Source organism: Eleutherodactylus coqui, chromosome 12 (genome assembly GCF_035609145.1).
Source record: "Eleutherodactylus coqui strain aEleCoq1 chromosome 12, aEleCoq1.hap1, whole genome shotgun sequence".
Taxonomy (NCBI): Eukaryota; Metazoa; Chordata; class Amphibia; order Anura; family Eleutherodactylidae; genus Eleutherodactylus; species Eleutherodactylus coqui.
This window is the reverse complement of record NC_089848.1, coordinates 65,756,112-65,782,939: the sequence shown is the minus strand read 5'-3', so window position 1 is coordinate 65,782,939 and position 26,828 is coordinate 65,756,112. Positions and strand designations below refer to the sequence as shown.

The 26,828-nt window shown below is 42.5% G+C and overlaps 1 protein-coding gene across 2 annotated transcripts in view; it reads right to left on the bottom strand.

Annotated features, from left to right (window-relative positions):
• Positions 1 to 18,061: 18,061 nt before the first annotated feature.
• AHR (aryl hydrocarbon receptor) overlaps positions 18,062 to 26,828 on the bottom strand; it is a 119,445-nt gene continuing 110,678 nt past the window's right edge. Inside the window, exon 11 of one of the 2 annotated variants that reach the window (XM_066584889.1) lies at positions 18,062 to 22,692. In XM_066584889.1, coding sequence (XP_066440986.1) covers positions 22,510 to 22,692 — 183 coding nt within the window. In that variant the 3' untranslated portion in view covers positions 18,062 to 22,509. Of the gene's footprint in view, positions 22,696 to 26,828 lie in introns of both variants that reach the window. The other variant, XM_066584888.1, reaches the window with a different exon arrangement.

Genomic DNA, 26,828 nt, shown 5'->3' with positions numbered 1-26,828 from the left:
AGCCCCCATGCCTGCCCATATTACATCTTGCATGCAAGCTAGAGGCGGCACAACAGGATACTAGAGCTTCCATGCCTGCTTGTATAAAGTGTTGTATCCAAGCTAGAGGCGGTACAACACGTTGCTAGAGCCCCCGTGCTCGCCCCAAAATATTTTAAGAATAGCTAAAATATTTTAAAAACTGTCAAAACATTAGTTACAATAAACTTTTTAGAGACATATTTGGCACCTCAATTCCTCTAACAATCTTCATAAAAAATGCATCACATGTTAACGATACATTATAGCAGGTGTGTTTTTTACCTGTTTATCTCCATATTATTAAAGGGGTTGTCTCACGCCGAAACGGTTTTTTTTAAAATTCAATAGGCCCCCCGTTCGGCGCGAGACAAACCCAAGGGATGGGTTAAAAAAAAAAAAGTTTATTACTTACCCGAATCCCCGCGCTGCGGCGACTTCTTTCTTCCTTTACCAAGATGGCCGCCGGGATCTTCACCCACGATGCACGGCGGGTCTTCTCCCATGGTGCACCTTGGCTCTGTGCGGTCCATTGCCGATTCCAGCCTCCTGATTGGCTGGAATCGGCACACGTGACGGGGCGGAGCTACGAGGACCAGCTCTCCGGCACGAGCGGCCCCATTCACCAGGGAGAAGACCGGACTGCGCAAGCGCGTCTAAAAATGCCAGAAGACAGCGAATTTAGACGGATCCATGGCGACGGGGACGCTAGCAACGGAGCAGGTAAGTGAATAACTTCTGTATGGCTCATAATTAATGCACGATGTATATTACAAAGTGCATTAATATGGCCATACAGAAGTGCTGAACCCCACTTGATTTCACGAGACAACCCCTTTAAGGCAGTCTTTCTTTAGATAGCCATATGCTTTAACAGGGCATATCTTTTCGATCATAGAGCAGGATCCTCCTCTGGAGATCCCCCTCTATGACCTGGAATGGGAGCCGCTAACAAAGAGCAGCTTTTACTCTGGCGTACGTGAACCATCCATGTATTATGGTATATGGGTGGCCATTAACTTAAATGGTTGGCACATAATACAACTTTTCCCATGCCACAGATCTGAAAAGCTGTATTGACTTCCATCTTAAAAGGGGTTGTCTTCATGAGATAATCCCTTTAAATGGTAACGTACATATTCTGCAAATGTTTTTTCTAATTAATTACAGCCTGTAAAGAACAAGGCATCATACAATGGCACCATTTTGGAATGCCACACAAAAAAAATGTGTTCTTGAGGCAAAATATTCTCAAGACCATAAATTCCCCGCAGCCGGTAGATACAGTTCAACACTGTTAGTAGTATGCAGAGGTGCAGTCAATCTGTAAGTAATATGAATTTTGTTCTTTGGATTGTTAAGCAAATGCATTTCACAGATCAGAATAGAACATGCAAAGTGTGGGGTCTATAAATCGGACAGCACACAGATGGGATGCGACTCACATATGGCCTTCTGAATGACTCAGACAGGGGCGTAGCTAAAGGCTCATTGGCCCAGGTGCAAAAGTTTATCATGGGGCCCCCAACTTCTCTTAACCCCTTAACGCAGAGGCGTAACTTGAAGCTTCTGGGCCCCAATGCAAAACCTGAAACAGGGCCCCTCACTATAATGCTTTATTCATAGTACTGGGCTCCCTATATGGAGAAGAGAGGCCTTATGGGCCCCCTAAGGCTCCTGAGCCCGGGTGCAACCACATCCCCTGCATCCCTTATAGTTACGCCAGTGCACTCAGATGTGCATGTAGGATGTAACAGAGTAGTCTGGTTTGGAAAAAACATTTTCAAATAGCCTGTTTGGAGTTAGTAGAAGGAGTGAGTACCTCACATTCAGGGCCCTGATATATTAGCCAGATTGGAAAATGACTTCAAAGAACATCTTTCACTTTATTACAAGTAAGGGCCAATTTATTTCAATGAGCTGTGTAATGCTTAAAGTGGGGTTCTGGCAAATCCTATTGATGACCTACCTTCAGGATAGGTCCTCAACAGTTGATCGGTTGAAGTTTACCATTCATCACCCCAGCTGTTTGGCTGCCCGCTATCAGTGCCATAACACACAGGAGTATGACGTGGATGTAGTTAGCGCCTACCCCTGTGTAATGGCAGGCAGTGGTAATTGTAGGCGCACCTCTCATTAGTTTTAATCGCCTACAATTATGAGCTTTGGTCACTACACAGGGGTCAGAGCCAATTGCTTCCATTCCATACCCCTGTGTGTTGTGGGGTGGAGCAATGGACGACCCCAGCCAATTAACTATTGATGACCTATCCTGAGAATAGGTCATCAACCAGTTTACACAGTTACAGGAGAGATTATAGTCGTTTCCCAGGGAAATAATATTAATTACTTGCTGCTTGTTTCCCCACTGATTAAAGCTGATAACTGGGGGTCCCAATAGCAGGATAACCAGTGAGCCGCTTTTCAGGGAACCATTTTAATAGAGGCGTGCAACTCCCTTTAACTCATTAGTCTCTCCATAAAAGTGTTTATATGCCTTTATTCCTGGTCAGTGATCCGGATCTCGCACCCTATTTTATTCCTCCGTTCTTACTTCTTTAGTGTTGAGATAAATAGTGGGAATGTTATAATTTTTTTTACCATTAAATAACTACATTTTTTCTCCCCTCCAAACATGTGCTATGTGCCTGGTACAGAGAGAAAAAACCATGGCACTGAGTAAATGCCAGCAATTCAATGCTTACATAACATCCCACTGAGTTTGGCTTTAGTAACAAAAGGAGAGCAGCTTAGCGCTCGTAGTCTTCAGCTCTCCTGTGTTTGCTTTGGAGAACGGCCAGCTTTCCTGATCCCTTCCCTTCAACTGCTACTTATTTCATGGGGAAAAAAATACTCGGGTCCCTCACAAACATTGTGTTACTGCAGACAGTTCAATCGCTGCTTTTTAGCTAATCATATTGCTGAATAGCTTATTGAAGTTAGAACAGAAGAAAATCAACCCAAACCCAAGTTTCAGTTCCTCATAGGGGTTTGGAAGCTCTAGAATCCAGAAAAGCAGAATGGAAAGTTACAAAGTACATAGGGCCTACAGATTATTCACATTCCATTAGTTCAGTACAGATATGCACAGAGCTCTGGCTCATTAGTTGCTGCAACTGCCATTTATACCCCATCCTGCTGCCAGGCATTGAATGTGATAAAGCATACATTGTATAAATACTGAATGCTGATATTATATTACGGTTGAGATAGCTATATATAGTTGGACAGAGTTATCTCATTTACTGCGTAGCAAACATGTGAATACACTATCCTACCAAGAGTAATTGGAATTCTGAGCAAGAACGAAAAGTAGTATTTAGTTCCATATACTTGGTGGGGCTCCTTTGGCCCTTATGACATCTAATACTCTCCGTGGGATACTTTTTATTAATGTCTGATACGCTCCAGCAGTTTTTTTCCTCCATTCATCCTGCAATTGCCTAGCAGTTCTCTTAACAAAAATGGACACTGTTCATGTTTCCTGACCCGGCGTTCCGGTTTGTGTCAAGATATTCAGTAGGGTTCAGATCGGGACTGTGCGGCCACTCCAATCGTGGACCATCTATATCCTCGAATGAATGTAAAACAGCCTTGGATTTGTGACAAGCTGCGTTGTCTTGTTGGAAGTATAGCTGACCATTCCCAGAGTTTTGTTACATTGTCGGCAGCACATTATTGTCTAGAATGTCAAGGTACACCTCCATGTTCAGGGTTCTTGTCACTACAACTAATGGACGAGACCATGCCACGTATAAGATCCCCAGATCATAACAGAACATCCAATGTAAATAACTGTTGGCACACACAAGTTTTGCTCATCAGGCAATAAAATCTGCCAGTTTCTGTTTAACCGGGTCATTCCTATCTTGTCACTGAGCACTATCTCCAGTGTTCTTCAAGGAGGCCAAATTGGAGAATCTGGTTTTTACTCTTATTGATATTAATATAAGTCAGAATCAGGAGTCCCAATTCACAATTATATTTTAAAATTGGGTTGGTCACTCCCGACTTGATTATTTCAATGATCACTCAACACTAGACATTAGGGCCAAAGGAGACCTCACCAAGTATTAACATGTAAATACAGTAAATACTACTTCTGATTCTAGCTCAGGTGTCTAATTGCTTTGGTAAGATAGTGTACATGGTGGTCCTCCTGGCCATGCTTCGGTTTAGGTTACACAGTTGAAAATGCATTAGGGTACATGGATGGTGGGGGCTACTGATGGATGAAGGGATCAGGTTCTGAAGAAGAATGTAGAAGAGGGGTAAACAGAGAAGAGTTAGATTAGGGAATGCAATAGGCCTCCCTAAAGAGATGTGTGTCTAGAGCATGCTTCCAGAGATCTGTTACAGCTCAAGAAAAACATTTTGGAAATGAAGGTTTGGATCATGGAGGAACTTAGTCTAAGATAGCAGAACAGGAAATATCGGAAGGGTGTTAGACAAAGATGAGGGCAGAGATATAGGGTGGTGCAGCACTGTGGAAAGCTTTATGGATGAGTGTGATCAGTTTAAATTGTATTCTGTAGTGGACGGGCAACCAGTGCCGTGACTGGCACAGGGTAGAGGAATCGGTATGGTTGGACAGTAAGATGAGCCTAGATGCTGCATTCAGGATAGCATGGAGAGGGAAAAGTTTAGTAAAGGAAAGACTGATCAGTAGCAAGTTACAGAAGTCAGTCTGCCTAAAAGAAAAAATTCCCTCCTGGTCCCAAGTGGCAGAGACCAGGTTAACATTTAGACAAGAATTCCAGGCAGTTACAGAAGTGTTGATGTTATTTTGTTTGAACCATTACCCATTGCTGCTGTGACTCTTGAGGGGACTATTCCAGAGATTCACAGTTCAGATGGTAAAGAAGCCTTGAAGACTCTGAAATCTCAACCTTTTTTCTCCAGAGACAGTGCACCCTTGTCTATTTTGGAAATTTTACATGGCACAGCTTTTCACGATTTTTTTTTGAACAGGCCCTTTATGTGTGTCCCCCATTAGATGTCTCTTCTCAAGATTAAACAAATGTATTACAATTCTTTCAATCTTTCCTCATAACTAAGATTCTCCTTGTAAGTTCAATTTCTTTGTACTTTTTCCCAACTACAGACCATCCTTTCTATGAACTGGTGCCAAGGACTAACTGCATATTTTATATTGATGATGTGCAAAGTGGCAATGTTACTGTTTGTCTCTGTCCCATGAGGCCTTACCTCTCTTTATATGACATTATCCTGCTGGCCTTAAAGGCAGCTGATTGACATGTCATGTAGTCTAGGATCTACAAGAAGATCCAGATTCTTCTAAACAAGACCCTCTCCCAGTGTTACTTCTCCTACTACATTTGGGCATGCAGATTTTTAGTATTCAGATGCGTAACTTTCCATTTATCCACATTGATCCTCATTTGCCAATTAGATGTCCAAACAGTCAGCCTGTAATTTATGAAGATCTTCCACTGATTACACTGTACTACACGACTTGATGTCAACTGCCAAGATAGGAACAGTGCTACTAATCCATAGCATTAATGGATATGCTGAACCCTACTGGACACAGCACTGAATATTGGGGAACTCTACTAATATCAAACAGACCGCTTAGAGTAGGAATCATTTACCACCACACTCTGGATAAAGTTCTTGAACCAGGTTGTTAGCTAATTACAAACTATACTTTCCAAACCAGACCTTACCTTGCCTATTAATGGGGTTGTCTTTTGGAAACTATGATTTATAGTTAAATCCAACCCATAATTGTAAACATTTCCTGTATTAACACTTAATAAGAAAGATTCTGAATTTCCCAGAAATTCCAGGAACGCTAGAATAGTGCCACCTGCTGTTTCTATTGAGCAGCTTTCCCCATGAAATTTTGTATGATATTAGAGGTGGAGTTATAACTTCCATAAACTTTTACATAGAGTTATCTTTGCATGATCTTTACTTTATACTACATTACAGAAGTCGTCTTGGATAATAAGCGATTATAGAATGGTACATCCGTTTGGTATTAGTGTAATATGTTGACACCGGAAGTGTGGGTGTGCCCGGGCTGAGCTACAGGTAACGCCCAGGTCATGCTCACAGCACCCAATTGGCTGTGGCATACCCAGCTTAAACAAGCTGCTGCCGAGAGCTCTGTCCATCATAGGGACGCTGGTAACCGCTTACATGTCGCGATCTGTGTTGATCACGACATGTAAAGGGTATTTCACAGAGGGAGGAAGCTCCCTCTGTTTTTCGTCATTGGACCCCCACGATAAAAAAAAAACCTGCCAGCCCGATGGGTTGTCATGGCAACGAGACACCATATGCCCTGACATTGACGAGCTCCGGCAGCGGCAGTAGAGCCGGCTGTCAGTGATAGCCAGCCTTCTGCTGCATCAGCTTGGGGGTGCCTCTGAGCAGCGACCCCCGCTGTTAACGCCTTACATGGCATTATCTATGTAGATCACATAGTGTAAAAGGGTTTCACAGAGGGAGTGCGCTCCCTCCGTGAGGTCATTGGACCCCCGCAAGAAAAATTGCTGAGGCCCGACGGGTCACCATGGCAACAGGATGCCAGATACAGGCATCCCACTTTGCCATCACCTCCACCGAGCTATCTCTCTCGGAAGCTTGGTGAAGGCGTATGCGTCCCACAACCAATCGGGAGCTGTGGGCGTGACCTGGGTGTTACCTCTAGCTCTGCCTAGTCACACCCACACTTCCAGTGGGGACATATTACACTAATACCAGTCTGTTCAATATGGGCATTAAAAGGGTTGTCAGCTTGTAAACTATTGATGGCCTATTCTTAAGCTGAGTCTCCACCACTGGGGACTCAGGCTGATCAGCTATTTGCCAGGCCAGTGTGCTGGTATACTGATCTAATTTCTGCAAGTAACAGACAGCTGCCTTCCCACTGCCGTGGCCTGGTTTAGTATAACACCCATTCACTTCAATTGGAACTTGGCCTGTCATACCAAGCCTGGCCACTGCAGTGAGAACGGAGCTATTAGTTTCCTGCAGAAATCAGCTCAGTGCACGATCGCACAAGCCCAGGTTAACAGATGGTCAGCGGGGGGTCTCAGACGGCAGACTCCCACCAATCTGATATTGATTGCTTCTCCTATGAATAGGCCATCAGTAGTTTAGAAGTGGACAACCCCTTTAAAACAACTGTTGCACTTGTGCAAATATTAGATATCCGGTATCAGATGGGTAATGGGTACATGAAAGTATTTTGTCTCTTGCTTTACATTTTTCAAACAAGGGATTTGTTTGGCCAGAAATAACGATATTAACACTGATTGCTTTATTTTCTGTAAATTACATGCAAAGAAATTGAGTTCCAGCTTTATAGCTACTAACATTCACTTACAATGTTTACTGTCAGCTTACTAGGCTAATGAGTTATGTAGCCAAGCAGTAACAGTACAAGGCACTAGCATATCCCCTGCCAGATATGTACAACATGGGAGGTCTGTCGAAAAAGAAATGTACAACAACCGGCTCAGGGATCTAGAGGGTTTATACAATTTGTTTCTTGGCAAGCGATTGCAGAACAATTGCGATTTGCATGCACTGTATGCTAATAAATGTCTATTTATAGTTATATTTTATATACCTACTTCATGCGAAAAAGTGTGCAAACACCTCAACAGCTCTCTGTAGTATCCCATCTGTAGACTGTGGAGTAGGTGCGGCAAAGAACACACAGGACAAACATGTATATCTAGCCAGATAAGATATATGTGCACCAAGTCAGAAACTGACTCAACAAACCAGAAAGTAAAATACAACTTCACTAAGTTACTCCAGTGTTACGAATACCAACGCCCCAACATTCCAACATAGAGAGCTCAAAAATACACCTTTTCTGATGCACTGTTGGCATAAAGTGTTGAATCTGGTCCTTTTCCATTCACCTGCCTTCACTCCTTACTGGTGGCAGTAGCCCTCTCGAATGGGAATGTGTCATCAGATAATGACTAGAGATGAGCGAACGTACTCGGATAAGCACTACTCGTCCGAGTAATGTGCTTTATCCGAGTATCTCTCCGCTCGTCCTGAAAGATTCGGGGCGCTCTGCTGCTGACAGGTGAGTCGCAGCGGGGAGCGGGGCAGAGCGGGCGGGAGAGAAGGAGAGAAAGATCTCCCCTCCGTTCCTCCCCGCTCTCCCCTGCAGCTCCCCGCTCCGCAGCGCGTCCCGAATCTTTCAGGACGAGCGGGGAGGTACTCGGATAAAGCACATTACTCGGACGAGTAGTGCTTTACCGAGTACGTTCGCTCATCTCTAATAATGACCTGTTGTACAAGTTTTTATGTTAAACATATTTTTAAAGATTTTTTTTTTATTGGGATGTCACAATCTAAATAATAAAAAAAAATCCTAAAGTCCTGCAGTTTTCACACTGACCACTAGGACTAATAGTAGCCTGATAGTTTCTGTTCTCAGTAGTCATATCATCATCGCAGGCAGGATTACAATGAAAACTCCTATACGTAGATGACATAGGATCCACTATTCACAATAGATGATGACCGCAGCTTATCTGCTCCCCTTCCTGCAAAATGACCTCTGCACAGTACATGCCTAGAACAGTCTCCAAGAAGGAATTGAATCCTCTCATGTCCATTGTGAGAATGGCCCATGAGACTGCTGTAAAAATGCTGTAAATGCTGTTAAAAGTAGCTCAGGCAAGATTGCTGTGACCTATATACATACACAATAGAATATATGGAAAATACTTCGCTAACTGGTTTTAAGTATTAAAAAATAAAAAAATATATATATAATCTATACATTCCTTTTAGGGCTTATTCAGATGTGCGTATATCGGCTGGGTTTTCATGCCGGGACGATATACGCTGTCCCTCTCTGCAGGGGGTTGGGCCGGGAGCACTGTTCTGAGCTCCCACCCCCTCTCCGCCCCTCGCCACTATTTGCAATGAGAGGGGGTGGAATGGGGTGAAACTTAGCTCCGCCCACATTCTGCCCCTCCCATTGCAAACAGTGGCGATGGGAGTATTGGACTGCTCACGGGCCGTCTCGTCTCCTCCCTATCCCCCTGCAGAAAGGGACTGCATATATCGGCTAGGCAAGAAAACACGGCCAATATACGCAAGTCTGAATAAGCCCTTAGTTTGTGTACCCCTTTCAGTGTTTTGGGGGAGAACGTCCAATGGAGAACATATTCAGGCATAGCTCTGCTAATGTGGCAGAGATGGCAGTGCTAAGCTAGCTGCTGCCGGGCTCCTTTTCTGATTTGGCAATTACACTGCCGTGTAGAAGGTCCGATGGAGAAGATGAAGTCCACGGTAAGGGTACGGCTGATAGTAGACTAAGTATCAATTGACTGTAGATAAATTGTTATTTTAGGCATTTCATTGCCAGAATGACACCTTTATTAGGCTTTTATAAAAACCACAATTCTAAAAAAAGTTGGGACGCTATAAAACCTAAATAAATAAAGAATGCAATGATTTGGAAATCTCATATAACCATATTGTATTTACAAGAGAACATATCAGAAGGTGAAAGTGAGACATTTTTCCATTTCATAAAAAAATGTAACTCAATTAGAAATTGATGGCAGCAACACATCTCACAAAAGTTGGGACAGAGCCATGTCTACCATTGTATAGCATCTCCTCTCTTTTTTACAAGTCTGTAAACATCTTGAAAGTGAGGAAACCAGCAGCTGCTTAATAGTCCTGGGACTTCATTGCAGGGTTTTTGGTTCATAATGCGCCAAATGTTTTCTATTGATGAAAGGTCTGGGCTGCTGGCGGCCGGTTCAGCCCCTGTTCTCTCTTTGAAGCCATGCTGTTGTGATGGATGCAGTATGTGGTTTTGCATTGTCTTGCTAAAGTATGCAAGGCCTTCCCTGAAAGACGTTGTTTGGATGGGAGCGTATGTAGTTCTAAAACCTTTACATACTGCTCAGCAATGGCAGTGCCTTTAAGATGTGTAAGCTGCCCATGCCATAGGCACTAATGCACCCCCATACCATCAAAGATGCAGGCTTTTGAACTATGCTCTGATAACAAGCTGGATGGTCCCTCTCTTCTTGAGTCCACAGGACACGGCGTCCGTAGTTTCTAAAATGAAGTTCAAATTTTGATTCCTCTGACCACAGAACAGTTTTTCATTCTGCCTCAGTCCATTTTAAATGAGCTTTGGCTCAGAGAAGACGTTAGCGTTTCTTGATTTTGTTCATATATGGCTTCTTTTTTTGCAAAATTCAATTTTAACTTGCATTTGTGGATTACACTGTGAACTGTGTTCACAGACAATAAATTCTGGAGGTATCCCTGACATTCAAAATCTTCGCAATTTTACATTGAGGAACATTTTTCTGAAATTGTTTCACAATTTTTAGGTAGTTTTTCACAGATTGGTGAACCGCTGACCATCTTTGCTTTGCCTCTCTACTATGCTCTTTTCATACATGGTCATATGACTTAATAGAAAATTGACTCTCCAGCTGTCTTCCATTAGTACTACTTACTTTCCAGTCTTTTGTTACCCCTGTCCCAACTTTTGCGGGATGTGCTGCTGCCATCAATTTCTAAATTTTTTTTTAATGAAATGGAAAAATGTTTCACTTTCAACTTTAGATATCTGCTCTGTGTTCTACTAGAAATAAAACATGGTTATATGAGATTTCCAAACCATTGCATTTTTTACATTGTGTCCAAACTACTTTGGAATTAGGGCTGTATATATGCCCGACAAAGGCATCAGGCAGAGGCTGAAATCAGCTCTTCTCATTATTGTTTCCGCTCCATAGTAGGCAGCAGTTTTCTGAAAAGCCACACAATATACACACCGGTACAAGTGGCGGTTACATTTATGGATATGTTGGCAATTAAACATGGAAACCTAGAATGGTAGAGTTGGAAGGGACAGGGTCATCGGTTCCAACCTTCTACTCAATGCAGGATCACTACAGCATTCCTCTGTTTGAAGACTTCCACTGAAGGAGAACTCACCACCTCCTGTGGCAACCTGTTCCACTCATTGATCACCCTCACTGTCAGAAATATTTTTCTAATATCTAATTTGTGTCTCCTCCATCTCAGTTTCATCTCATTGCTTCTAGTCTTTCCTTGTACAAATGAGAATAGGGCTGATCCCTCTGCACTGTGACAGCCCTTCAGATATTTGTAGGCAGCTATTAAGTCTCCTCTCAGCCTTCTTTTTTGCAAGCTAAACAGCTCCAGATCCTTTAACCGTTCCTCATAGGACATGATTTGCATCCTTTATGCAGCTCCGATCTTTCATTAACTAAATGATAACTGTCCAGTGTAAACTAACCTTGTCTGAGATCTTCAGGACAAGTTAAATTAGGCAGAGTCAAGAAGGAGACTTCGTATTCCTCATACTCTTTCTTTCTAATATCCTATTAATGGTGGCAACCTACTAAGTGAAGGTATGTCACTCGGATATGCTATCACTCAGTGATCATTGGCTGCTGGCTCATGCACATCCTTCCTCATGACAGCTCTGCAGTGCTGTGCCTAAATTAAAGGGTTTCTCTCTGCACAGAAGCAATACCCCCTTCCTGCACACACTATGCGTTTGAATGTAGTTACATTGCAATTCCCAGCAGAGCGCCATGGTACAGAAAAGCCAAAAGAGGCTCCTCTGCTAGACGTGCCATGGCATTACCCGATTTAAACATCCTTTTAAAATCAGATTTTGGGAGAATTAGGTTAGGCAGGAAAAAAATGTAATGAATTCTGAGAAATATTGCTTCAGAGAAGAAACTACAGTAAAAAGTTTCCACAGTACCTTAAAGGGGTTGTCTCATGAAAGCATTTGGGGTTCAGCACTTCTGTATGGCCATATTAATGCACTTTGTAATGTACATTGTGCATTAATTATGAGCCATACAGAAGTTATTCACTTACCTGTTCCGTTGCTGGCGTCCTCGTCTCCATGGATCCGTCTAAAATCGCCTCTTCTGGCGATTTTAGACGCGCTTGCGCTGTGCGGTCTTCTCTCTTCTGAATGGGGCCGCTCGTGCCGGAGAGCTGCTCCTTGTAGCTCCGCCCCGTCATGTGTGCCGATTCCAGCCAATCAGGAGGCTGGAATCGGCAATGGACCGCACAGTGAAGATCCTGGCGGCCATCTTACTAAGGTAAGTAAGAAGAAGGAAGAAGTCGCCGGAGCGCGGGGATTCGGGTAAGTACTACCCTTTTTTTTTTTAACACATGCATCGGGTTTGTCTCGCACCGAACGGGGGGCCTATTGAATTAAAAAAAAAACCTTTTCGGCGTGAGACAACCCCTTTAACCCCTTAGTTACTGCCAATAAGCCTTTTTACTGACCTCAGTAATGGGCTTTAAATCCGCACATACATCTTCTTAGGCCTCCCTCACACAGGCGTTTTCTTACAGCGTTTAGCGCTAAACGCTGTACAAGGCTCCCATTCATTTCAATGGGGCTGCTCACTTAAGGCTGAAAACGCAGCGTCTTCAATGCTGCGCTTTGACAGCGATACATGTTCTATTTTTGGCCATTTTCAGCCCTGTGTTGCCCACTGAAATGAATGGGCAGCGGTTTCAATGCTGCCAAAAACGCAGCACAACTTAGTACAGCACTTTTGGCAGCGCTAAACACCCTAGCTACACTGTCTGAGTCAAAAAAAAAAAATCAATACTTACCTTGCAGGTGATGTCGCTGTCCCTGGCAGCGCTCTAGGGACTTGTCAGCCGGCAGGGGAACCTTTTCTCTGGTGACAGGGATTTGAAATCCCTGCCGCCAACGAGAGATTGCTCTGATTGGCTGAGTGGCTTTGAGTGACATACAGTCACTTTGTTCTCCCATGGGACAGCAGCTGAAAATAATGTTATCAGCGCTCCCATTGAGAATTACAGCGTGTGGTCCCTGCTATCAGCTGTCTGGCCAAACAATGGATTTTAAACTTAACTAAAAATCATCATTCGGATGAAAAGCAAACGATGGTAGCATTTACAGGCAACAATTATCGCTAAAAATATATATTTTGAGCGATAACCGTTGCGTGTAAATGGGGCTTTAGTCTATTAGTCCCCAGGGTCTAATACGCTGCTGTCATACGCCAAGTAGAATGCACTACATAAGTAATGCAGTGTACCATCCTAGCAATAGAAAATCACATCTTCAAGTCTCCTTCAGAAAAGAAAAGAATTGTTCAATAAATTTTTAAAGAAAAAGAATTCAGTTAAAAAAATATTTTTCTGCACAAAAACCTCTTTTAGGTGGATAAAATATCAAAAATCGTTTAAAAAAGCAGCACATAATAATAGGTATTACTACATTTGTAACCACCCAATGAAAATACCTTATTTAAATCACACATGGTGAACGCTGTAAAAATAAAAAAATAAAAAGTAATGTCAGAATTGCTATTTTTCTTTTGTTCGCCTCCCGAAAAACATAATAAAAAGAAACCCAAAAGCCACATGTACCTCAAACTGGTATAAATAAAAACTGCAACTCTCCCTACAAAAAACAAGCCCTGACATCGATTCCCTGCCAGAAAAATAAAAATGTTCAGGGTTTTAGAATGCAGTGATGCAAGTTCAATGGAGTTTCTTTATTAAAAAAATTTATTGTGCAAAAAGTAGTAAAACATAAAAAAATCTAGATAAAAACTTGGTATCGCAATACTTATGCCGGTCCAGGTAACATTATCATGTTTTTATCGAATGATAAAAGCCGTAAAAAAATAACCCAAACACAATGGTGCAATTTCTGGGCATTTTAACCTCTCCCTGCCAAAAATGTAATAAAAAAAGTCATACAACACGTTTTAATGTACGACAGCGTGGTGCCATCAAAATACACAACTTATGTCAAAAACACAAGCCTTCATTGCGGCTAGGTCAATGAGTTATGGCTCTTGCAATGCAACAATGAAAATCGATTGGTCTTTAAGACATAACATAGGCTTGTCACTAAGGGGTTAAAGAGACTGTCACTATCTTTTTGCACCCCTTAGGGCAGCATACAGTAGTGACAATCACAAATTAAAGGGGTTGTCCCGCGGCAGCAAGTGGGTCTATACACTTCTGTATGGCCATATTAATGCACTTTGTAATGTACATTGTGCATTAATTATGAGCCATACAGAAGTTATCAAAAGTTTTATACTTACCTGCTCCGTTGCTGGCGTCCTCGTCTCCATGCTGCCGACTAATTTTCGGCCTCTAATGGCCAAATTAGCCGCGCTTGCGCAGTCCGGGTCTTCTGCTGTCTTCAATGGGGCCGCTCGTGCAGAATGCCGGCTCCGTGTAGCTCCGCCCCGTCACGTGCCGATTCCAGCCAATCAGGAGGCTGGAATCGGCAATGGACCGCACAGAAGCCCTGCGGTCCACAGAGAGAGAGGATCCCGGCGGCCATCTTCAGCAGGTGAGTATGAAGACGCCGGACCGCCGGGATTCGGGTAAGTACTACCCGGTTTGTTTTTTTAAAGGGGGGGGGGGTTAAAAAAAAAACAAAAACCCGTTTCGGCGCGGGACAACCCCTTTAACCAATACCTTGTATTTATCAGTAACATACAGTGCGGTTTTGACCGCTGGGGGAGCCTAAGGCGCTAGTACCAATGTGGTTCACCTATGTGGGTAGGCGGGGAAGGGAGGCAGTCGGCTGGAGTTAAACATGGCATCATTAGCATGTTGTAAGCCTGCATGGTGCACTACACATATCATGTGGTCCGACATGCTGTATTTGCCCTTTTTTGTGCAGAAATAAGTACTAAGCAGCCGCCCCCCTCAGTGTAAGGAGGGTTTGTGAGTGGCGGTTCATCAGTGCTATTTTCTCCTCCATTCCCTTTAAAGTAGCTTTCAACCTCTACTGCATACAGTAAAAAGGTCTACTGTCATTGCTTCTATTCTGCGCAGCGGGTGGATGTTCTTTGCACTATTTATTTATATTGGAGTACCGCTGCCAAAGGAATCTATAAGCTCTATTGCCCGTTTTAAACGGCATAAATCTCCAATAAAGTAGTTTTCAAACAAAGAAAAAAACAAAAAAACAAGTAGGACAAACATGTCAAGTCCCATTTAGACGGGATGATAGTCGTCTAAAGGACCGCAAGAGCGTTGATGTCATCGTTAAGTTCGTTAGTAGAGATGAGCGAGCACCAAAATGCTCGGGTGCTCGTTACTCGGGCCGGACTTTTTGTAATGCTTGTAGTGCCCAGGTCGCACTATTAAGCCAAATTGTGGGTAAGAGCCTGCTGGTCACCCCCCCCTAACAATTTAGCTGGGCCAGACCATAATCAGCAAGGCACATCTTAGCTAAGCACCACACTAGGTTGAACGAAGGCCAATCACCGCCTTCGGGTGACACCACTGCCTCTTCTCCTGTGTTACATGCTGGCATTGCGGTCCAATCCCCCCCAGGACGCAGGCAGGTGGCATGATAAGCTGGAGAAACCGTGACCGAGGTAGGACCCGCAATCCTTGGTGTGGGTAGCACGTGAGCGGACCCAGGGTCAGACTCAGTTCCAGCCTCCACCAGGTTAACCCAATGTGCCATCAGGGTGATGTGGTGCCCCTACCCACCAGCACTTGTCCACGTGTGGGTGGTTAAGTGGACCTTCCCAGTAACCGTGTTGGTGAGGGCACAGTTGATATTCTGTGACATGTGCTGGAGTAAGGTGGGGACGGCACAGCGGGCAAAATAGTGGCGACTGGGGGACCAAGTAGCGAGGGACGGCTGCCGCCATGAGGGTGCGGAAAGCGCCTATATGGCAGCATCTCCAGGCTCAGCAGTTTGGAGATATGCACATTGAGATTGTGCATGCGGGTGGGTGGCTGCATATTTGTGCTTGCGCGCTGTTTGTGTTATGGACAGCTGAACGCTGCGCTGGGACACATTGGTGGAGGACCGTGCAGGGCGGAAGACACTCGTGCCTGTGTCCTGGGAGGGGGATTGTATCTCAATGTCAGAATGTGACACAGGGGAAGAGGCAGTGGTGTGACCCGCAGGCGGTGAATGGCCTTCGTTCCATCTCGTCAGGTGCTCAGCTATCATATACCTGCGCATGCTGGTGGTAGTCAGGCTGGTAGTGGTGGCTCCCCTGATCTTGGTGAGGCACAGGTTGCACACCACTGTTCGTCGGTTGTCCGCGCTCTCATTAAAAAACCTCCAGACCTTCGAACACCTAGCTCTCTGCACGGGAGCATGCCGTGAGGAGGTGCTGTGGGGAACAGTTGGGGGATTACTTGCTCTGGCCCTGCTTCTCTCTGGCCACCCCACTGCTCTTCGAACCTGTTCTGGTGCTGCACTTGCCTTCCCCTCTGAAGCGCTGTCTTCAGTAGCTTACCAACCCACGTAGGGTCAACCACCTCATCATCCACCAGCTCTTCCTTTGAATCCTCAGTCTGCTCCTCCCTCAGACGTACTGCCCTAACAGCAACCTCACTGACAGACAACTGTGCCTCATTACTTGGAAGTCCCCACCCTCATCAATCTGAGACTGTGAAAGGTCCAAATTTTGGGCATCGGTCACGAAAAACTCCTCAGGTGGCTCATGAACTGTTGTTTGTGACTCAGGGAAGGGACCCAAGAACAGTTCCTGTAAGTATGCCTGTTCTGAATCTCTCCTTTTCCTGGAGTGACCAGGCTGCAAGGAATGAGGATTAGTGTGAGGACTCACAGGTCCAGTCCCTTGGCTAGCGTGAGTGGACTGCGTGGTGGATAAATTACTGGACGTGTTATCCGCCATCCACATTACTACCTGATCACACTGTTGTGGTTTTAATAATAGTGTACCACACGGACCTACAAACTGTGAGATGAAGCTATGGCGCGTAGATATGCGGCGTTCTACTTCTCTCTCAGCAGCAGGCACTGTTTCACCCTGCCCAGGAACGCGGCCTCTGCCCACACTCTCATTCGGATGCCCATGTCCTCAACCCTTACCCCTAGTGTTGATCATGTTGTATAATGCACTGCGTCAAAATGCTACGCAAACTGAGGTATATTGCGTATGCTTTAAAGCCAGAAATAGTGTAAAATGTGTGCAGTCTTGCTATATAGTGCGGATCGAGAGGACACAGACTAAGGGTATTTTATGTACGCTTTAAGCCAAAAATAGACAGTGTAAAATGCATACACAGTCTTGTTATATAGTGCGGATTGACAATATACACAGGGGTATTTTGCGTACACTTTAGCAAAAAAAATAGACAGTAAAATTTATAGTCTGTTATATAGTGCGGATCGAGAGGACACCGTAAGTGTATTTTGCGTACGCTTTCAGCCAAAAACAAAAAAAACTGAAAAATGAGTTTTGTTAGTTCCTATATAGTCTGTGTACACCTGTAGCAGTATACTGTATAGAACCGGTAACAGTATGCCGTATACAGCCGGGATGCTTGTGAATGTTTTGTGCGCACTACTGGACCCAGGCAGCCAAACTGATGATGCACAAAAGTGGAGTTGTAGTCCTAAAAAGGACTGTTGGGTTCTTTGAAGATGGATCCCTACATAAACGCTCCTTCTAACCTACACTAACGCTCTCCCTCATTCACAGCAGCTCTGTCCCTAGCTAATCCAGCCTCCGTGTGAGGCGAGCATCAGGTGACCTGAGTTTTTATGATCCTAGGTCACCTAAGTGCATTTACACTGCACGATTACCGCTCATTTTCATTCTTTTGAACACATTTTGAGTGACCATCGTCCCGTGTAAATGGCCCTTTACTCACACTTGCGTGGCGCCTCCTTTTCAGTGCAGCTGAAACAGGAAGTGATGACGTCACCTTCAGCACTCACATGACTGAGGCAGCCTCACTGGTGGCCCTTTAAACCAATGATTGGCTGTAAAGATCATGTGAGCTATGAATCTGATGTCCCGGTTTCCTTTTTCAGTGGCGGTGGACTGAAGGCCCCGTGAAAGTAGTTTTTTCTTTTTTTTTTTACGCCATCATCTATTCCGGGTGCCTTTTCCTTTTTAATAAGTAATGGAAACCCCCTTTAAGTAAAGACTTTTCTCAGATACTGTTACCTTATGAATGCCATGCTTTAAGTCTATGTAAAATAATTCTAATAGTGCCAATAAAATCCAGTCCATACGATTGTCTTTTTATTAAACAATATATATAAAAAAAAATTACAAATGTGACATTTCTCATTGTTTTCTGCTTCATTTTGAATTACACAGAATACAATTTTATCTGAAGGATCGTCTGCCATACATTTGCAAATAAACTTTCAGTATTATAAGATTCTTACATAGAAAGCTGCTTTTGTTCATTACATATAAGTTACACGGCACACACAATGTATCACTTTAACATATACTTTTTATTTTTTTTATTATTATTTTTTTAATTATTTCAAACATTGTTGCACCAAGTATTGATGCATCTACAATTCAAAGAATCTTTCGATTAAAAAAAAAAAAAAAAAAAAAGAAATACAAAGTAGTATTTATTTAAAAATTAGAATTTTTTTAAAAACCTTTGTGTCCGACAAGACTGGAACAAAAAAAAAAAAAGAAAAAAGTTAGGTAAGTCTTGACATCACAAAAGGCGACGATATATGAACATAGAATTGTGTTTACACTTTACACCTTATTTAAAAATAAAAAAGGATATAATTCAGTAGATATAACAACATGTAACAATTAGCACACTGGTATGTTACAACTCAAAGCAGCCTTCACGGTGATTTCCGTTTTTCATTGTTTTTGTGTTTTATGTATTTTTTGTTCAGGACTCGGATTTGAACGTAGATTCTTGTATGTGTTAAGACCTTTCTTGTGCCAGCAATTACTGTGGTTTGTACATGGTTAAAAAAAAAAAAAAAGTAGGAAATCAAATGCAAGCGGTAAGTACAAGGAGGCGGTTTATTCTAAAATATGTTCAATGGTCTTGCATTTGGGCATCTTAGTGTAACAGGCTGAGCAAAGAGCATCTTCCACCTTAGAAAAGCTCTCATGACAGACAAAAATGAACGGTGCTACAAGATCATCATCATCATCATCGAAGCTTGGAAGATAAATGTATAACAAATGCAACCAAGGAATCCTTTATTCGAAGCAAGCATGGACTCCAAGAGCAACGTTAGTGAGGGTTTCCAGATCTTTATGCATAAAGTTGACTTTTTATTAAAAAACAAAAAAGAAAAAAAAAATACCCAAAAACATAAAAAGTGTTTACTTTCATTCATTACACTCTAAGTACAGAAAAAAAAAATCAATACTGCTTTAATCTTCTACTATACAAACAAACCCTAATGCAGATGCCATCCTCGGTGACTGGACAGGTTGACATGAAAAACATTGCATAGAGTCATATATAGATATATTTATAGAAAATAAAAATAAGAAAAAACAAGATAAGGCACAGGTTTATTGTCCTGGTGCTTGGAAAGACTTTCACTATATCAATGCAACGTTGGCTTCCCAGCCTCACACAGAGAACCAAAAAGTACAAGATTCATATATATTACAAAACATTGCTCTCATTACGGCAAATCGGGATTTGAAACCGGTTTTTGTACAAAATGGAGTTAAATGGACAAAGAATCTAAGGTTAGAGGGGATTAACAATGCTTTATTGTTAGAGGCTCCTGAAGGTTCCAGCAGCAGAACAATTTGTAAGCAGCTGTAATCTGTTGGGGATTATGGCAGCCGGTGTTTAGTCCCCCCTCCCCAGCTGGGCCACCACAGGAGAAATTAAGCATTACATGGTGCACACCAAAGTCCTGTGTGATGCATAGTAAGGTTGGGTTCTCCAGAGTGAAAGATTAGACACTCTGGGTAATAGATGAAGGTCTAAAACAAGTTGGGCGTTTGTTGATGGGGATGGACAACCGGGTTGAACTGTACGGGTTATCAGGTCTGGGGTAACCAATAGGCTTCAATTTGATAGAATCTGGTCGTATTTCCAGCTTTGTGACAGTTTAATGCTTTTCGCTCAGAAGCTAAAAGAGGACATATCTCATAGAATAAACTTTATTTTGTTTAAAAGGTCATGTTGCGATGGACTATTGATACTACCTGTATATATGAGGGCAATAGGCAACTACTGATTGAATTAGTCCCCCACAGTAATATTACTGCAGACAAGAACTTTCACTTTGGAGCGCTCCAGCTCTGTTGGCTGTTCTCAACCCCCTCCGGCAGCTGAAGACAGCCCCCTATAGAGCTACAGGGGGCAGTCTTCAGCCGTTTTCAACTCCTTGCAATAGCTGAAGAAGCAGCAGCGCTCCGAAGTGAAAGTGCTGGTACTCTTTAACCCCTTCAGTAGCAGGTTTAGGTAGTCTTCAGCACATTTCAGTGCAGCATGCCCCGAAGATTTTCTGGGCGTGCCACTAAATGGGTTAAACAAGCTTAATGGGAAATAATTTAGCTTATGCTAAAAAGCTAACAATATGCTCCATCTTTGAAAGAAGTTTTCTTAGCTGTTTAATACTAAACATTGCTCAAAGTATAGTGCACTCTAGAATTCTACTATTTACGGTCTATAGACTGCAATTCGACATCAAATTAAAAAGGTAATAAAATGTATTGATAACCATGAGAAATGGTTATTTAAACTTGCAACAAATTTGAAAACTATGAGAGATAAATTTACACTGGTATAAAAAGTGGCCGTTGACTAAGGGAAGGGGATCCTGTCCCTGTAGCTTTCCTAAATTACCTATGTCTTACCTATGACCATCTTCATTCTACGGAGGCATGAGATGTCGGTTAGTGAATTTCTAATTGTGTGTTCCAAATATAATCTGGTGCCAGGCGCGGTTCACATCTGCGTTTTACAGTTTGATTGCATCAAGTATTAGGAATCAGATTGTGCAATGCTTGCCAGCGAAAATGGATTATTCTTAATTCTAGACCGTGGAATGGAGTGCATTCCGAGAGATCTGGTGTAGCCGTCATGGAGGGGAGCAGAGAGGCTAATGTGAACAGCGCTTTACCTTACTTTTACTACTCTGGACTAAAACCCACTAATCAAAAACTTTAGAAAATACTTCTGTTCGACATGGGGGAATATCACATACTCCGTACATCATGTCTAGCCATACCTACACACGCAAGACATGACACACAGCCATGTTTACCAGAGAAATTGCAGATCTGAATGTGTTTGGACACTGCTCAACTAGGTTTTTTTTAATATAGCGCATACATATTTCGCAGCGCTGTACAGATTGTCATCGCTTATATTATCAGTCCCTGAATGCTAATTCAATATGATAAAATCTCTATTGCATATTAAGAGTGAGGTTATCAGAAGGAAATCACATACTCCACTGCATCTAATTTCAAGTCGGGATTTTCTCTTTCCGGTTAACCGGCATCTCTAGTAAAGTCTAGTGCTTGGATGCAGAGTATATGGTGGCTCTCTTACAGGTCGACGTGGGAGAGAATCTTAGAACCTGCATACAATTACATGAAATGCATAGTTTTCTCTTTTTTAGGTCAACGTAGTCTTAGTCATTCTATTTGTTGTCTCTTTGGGTTAACTTTTTGACAAGAAAATGGAGAAGGATGACTTCACAACTATCATGTAAGTGATGGCCTAGCGTTTTGCAAAAAAGTGAAAATGTGGTCAATACGTATAAACTATGAATATAAAAAAAGGTCCAAATTCATAGGTGTCAAATGGACGGGTTCCACACAAGTACTCTCCTTCTCAGGGGTCTACTAGAACTTGGTCTATTAAAGGTCAATCTCCGCATCGTGTTTTATGGCTATGATGAGGGTAGATTCTAAATAGGCGCAGCTAGAAAAGTGCATTGGATATAGAACTACATCAAACGAATCGGTTGACTTCCAAATTAAAAAAAAGTATCCAGCTGATTGTCCAAAATTAAAATTCGAGAGGTGGAATACTACATCACGACTACCTTGGGATTCACTATCCGTTAATCACCTAAACTTGCAGAACAGATATAGGCATTAAAGTGACACATTCTAATTAATCCAGTCTATTCGACAGTGCAAAGTGGTCAAGACACAGTGAATGGAACTGCCACTTTAAAAGTAAGTGCTTTTGTTAGGTGACTTTTTTTTCCCATTTCTAAAAGGCATAAAATTATTAAAATGTAAGAAAACGCTCTTTCTATAAAATGGTAAAACATACGATTAGTATTCAAAGGGCGTAAGTGCTCTACAGAGGAACAATTTCATTGGCGAAGAGTGAAGGGGTAAATTAAATGCTTGCCTTATCTTGTTATTTATCCTATGTTGTTATATATTACAGAACTGTATTGCAAAAATACATCGCCTTAGAATTCCACTGAAAATTAGAAGTTCTTTTAATAAGTTGGGAAAACCAAAGCTTTTCCTCGTCTCCAAAATAAGCTCTCTGCATCCGGATGTAGCCTGGCCAGCCCAGACAAAAATATGTAAGCCGTAGGTGGCCTACCAAGTGCAAATAGCCTAAACAAACTCTTTAGGATGTAATGTGGCTTTTAAAGCATTTTCAGCATCAAGTTTTTGTTACCGAGGCCAACAGAAACACACTTCCTAGTGTGCGCAGAGGCTGCTCGCCTCACGTTTATAAGAATCCACTTGACGGCAAGTCAGGATAAAGTTTTGAATTTGTGGGAAGATGAGGAGGATGAAGATGATGAGGATGATGGTGAGAAGGTAGAAGGTTGGCAGTCTGAGAGCTGTGTGCCACATCCATCGGTGCTGTAAATGTTTTGTTCACATTTCCTCCACCGAAACCATTTTGATACTGCTGAAAAAAAACCAAAACACAGTTCATTAATAATTAGTACAGTCATGAATACCGTATAAACACGAATGACTGATATTTATATAGAAAACGACTAACAAAGTTTTTATTTTTAATGATCCGTGTAGAATAACTTGAAAAATTACAGTTCTCACACTGACCACTAAAGCAGTCACAAAAGAGCGATGCTTCGTTTTCATTAGTCAACTTGTGAGCTTAGCCGTCTAGACTGGGACAGGAGTCATCTGGTTATCATTAGGGAGTGGTCAAGTTAATGACAGATCTACTGTACAGATGGGGGGGGGGGGGGCTAAAGTAAGGACCTCTTTACACGAAAAGATCATCATTCAGTTTATCACTTGACCATGTAACACTAATAATCGTATACTATAAACATTGCCAACGACTGAAACTAACTCATTCACTTATCATTCTTCATTCAGTTTAGGCAGGACGATCAGGTTGTGTAAAGAGGCAGTCAATCATCTAAATGGCTGCTTGTTTTCGGGTTATGGATGTAGAGATGCCAATTATATGGGGGTTTTTTGCTTATTTTTTTTTACAAAATTTAGGCAGCGTGCAAAGCGAAAACGTTTATTCTTCTATAAAAATCACTTAGATGCCATTGTCAGTGTTGCTGTGGCGTATGTGGGTTAAATGACATAGGAGTAATTATTGGAACAAATTCTCATCTTATTCTTCCTAGAAAAATAAATAAATAAAAAATAAAAAGTAGTAAAAATGCTCTGATAAGGTGAGCAATAACTTTAAAAAAATCCATGTTACCCCACCCCTGGGACAGACAAGAGAATCATAAGTCATTCTCTGCTACCTGCTTGTCCTCCACTGCCTCCTCTGCTCTGCACATAGGTGGAAGTGAGCTGCAAGTTCAGTACATGTAATTCTCATTTCAGAACAGCTGTAGCTCCAGTTAGACTGCTGCCCGCGATCCTAGTCTTGTTTTAAAACAAAGATTCTTGACTTTAAAATCATCTCTACGCTCATACGAACCAGAGCTATAGGCATTAGAGTAGCAGTTATATTACCTGAGGTCAAGGTAAACTGTATAGTCCTTCTCTCTGGCATACAGTTTTGAATAAGTAGAGCTCATTCTACTTCTAAAGGTCCTTAACCAGTTGAGCAAACAAAGCTCATTCTAATCAGCAAGGGTCTTATAAGAAACGTCAAACTGAAATGTATACACTAGATACTTAATAGTGTATTACGTTACTTAACGCTAAAAATCGCATTATAGCAATAGTCTCCTTCCCAAATCGATTGACCAGTTTTTGGATTTAATATAGGCATAAAGTTAGTCATTACGAATTCCGTCTGCATATAGAGGGAATGCTAAATTCTCCCCATTCATCTTCATTCTCCCCATACAACACATAAAACATTCTGTTCAACATGTCATCTAAAATAACACTGCTTTTATATACTTCATTGATATTTATGCAATGTTCAATTAATAACTTGACCATAAGTGGTGCTTAACGGCAGTTTCTATATTTGACATGCTAAATAAAACAAGAGGTACTTTTTGGTATGTACATGCCAAATATAACTAAAAACACACAAAATTTAAAGGCGTTACAGGGAAAAAAAAAAATAGAAAAAGGTTATTTATTGCTGCCGAACTGAAAACTAATGTTACTGACTTATGCCCATGTCGCAATGTCAGGGAGCTCTACAGTTGTTTTGACACAGAAGCCAGCTCTCTTTCTTTGTCCCTGAACTATAATGGACAAGGGGACTATCTTGCCTACCGAAATGATCCTTGACTTTAGGTCCTTCATAGACACTGGTAGTGGGAAAGAAGCAAGTGTGCCAGTAGAGCAGCCAGAACCCAGAATTGGCACAGACCATGGGATACTGGTGTTGCTTTCATAATGACCGTATATTAGTAAGTGATTTCAATTTTCAATTGGCCAGCAATCAATAACTTTATTTCCCCTGATTACCCCCTTTGATGGATTCTCCACCCTGGCTTATTAGATTAAATACATAACATTTTTATTTTGAATCCAGGAGTCGGAGTCATTTTACCAACTCCACCCAAAACTGACTGACCCTTCAGCCCTGTAACTCCGTTAACTGATTATGTGCCAAGTTTTGAGGAGTTTCTATGACAGATTCACATTCCTATAACCGAATAACTCTTTCCAAAACAAGTTAAATCCAAAAGTGCTGAAAAAGAGTTACATCCGCAGATGCTTCGCTTGTAGGCGGCTCTATCAAAAGAGAAAGAATCATTCTGATAATGGAGGGAAGACAGTGTTAACTTCATGAAAGGAGTTCAGTCCACATTCCAATGAAATAAAAACTACTGCATTTTCCAGCATATACAGTAAGGCCTCCTTCCCACGAACGGATTTCCGCCGCGTAATTCGCGGCGAAAATCCGCTGCGTTGCCCGCTGCTATTAGGTTCTATTGAACCTAATAGCACAATGCTCACGATGCGTAATTCCACCGCGGAATTACGCACCGCGATTTCTCCCGTCCTCACCCGCAGCATGCTCTATTTTCTGCGGGTGAGGACGGGCTGTACGCACTGACGGCTTCCATTGCAGTCAATGGAAGCCGTCCGTTCACGCTATCTCCCGCTGTAACCAGCGGGAGATAGCGTGAAAAAACGCTTTCCCGCCCACCGCCGCGCGTCATCTGACGCCAAATGACGCGGCCGGCCGCGTCACGTGACGCGGCCGGCCGCGTCACGTGACACGCTCGGTGACGCGGCGGTGGTGGGCGGTGACGGGCGGTGACGCGCGGCGGTGGGCGGGGAAGCGATTTCACGCTATCTCCCGCAGGTAAGTATAGGGGCTCTGGGGGGCGCCGTGACGGGCTTCACAGCGGAATATTACGCTGCGGAGCCCGTCACGCTCGTGGGAAGGAGGCCTTAGGGCCAGAAATATTTGGACAGTGACAAGTTTTGTTATTTTAGCTGTTTACAAAAACATGTTCAGAAATACAATTATATATATATATATATATATATATATATATATATATATATATATATATATATATATATATATATATATATATATATAATATGGGCTGAAAGTGCACACTCCCAGCTGCAATATGAGAGTTTCCACATCCAAATCGGAGAAAGGGTTTAGGAATCATAGCTCTGTAATGCATAGCCTCCTCTTTTTCAAGGGACCAAAAGTAATTGGACAATGGACTCTAAGGGCTGCAATTAACTCAGAAGGTGTCTCCCTCGTTAACCTGTAATCAATTAAGTAGTTAAAAGGTCTGGGGTTGATTCCAGGTGTGTGGTTTTGGATTTGGAAGCTGTTGCTGTGACCAGACAACATGCGGTCAAAGGAACTCTCAATTGAGGTGAAGCAGAACATCCTGAGGCTGAAAAAAAAGAAAAAATCCATCAGAGAGATAGCAGACATGCTTGGAGTAGCAAAATCAACAGTCGGGTACATTCTGAGAAAAAAGGAATTCACTGGTGAGCTTGGGAACTCAAAAAGGCCTGGGCGTCCACAGAAGACAACGGTGGTGGATGATCGCCGCATACTGTCTTTGGTGAAGAAGAACCCGTTCACAACATCAACTGAAGTCCAGAACACTCTCAGGGAAGTAGGTGTATCTGCCTCTAAGTCAACAGTAAAGAGAAGACTCCATGAAAGTAAATACAAAGGGTTCACATCTAGATGCAAACCATTCATCAATTCCAAAAATAGACAGGCCAGAGTTAAATTTGCCGAAAAACACCTCAAGAAGCCAGCCCAGTTCTGGAAAAGTATTCTATGGACAGATGAGACAAAGATCAACCTGTACCAGAATGATGGGAAGAAAAAAGTTTGGAGAAGAAAGGGAACGGCACATGATCCAAGGCACACCACATCCTCTGTAAAACATGGTGGAGGCAACGTGATGGCATGGGCATGCATGGCTTTCAATGGCACTGGGTCACTTGTGTTTATTGATGACATAACAGCAGACAAGAGTAGCTGGATGAATTCTGAAGTGTACCGGGATATACTTTCAGCCCAGATTCAGCCAAATGCTGCAAAGTTGATCGGACGGCGCTTCACAGTACAGATGGACAATGACCCCAAGCATACAGCCAAAGCTACCCAGGAGTTCATGAGTGCAAAAAAGTGGAACATTCTGC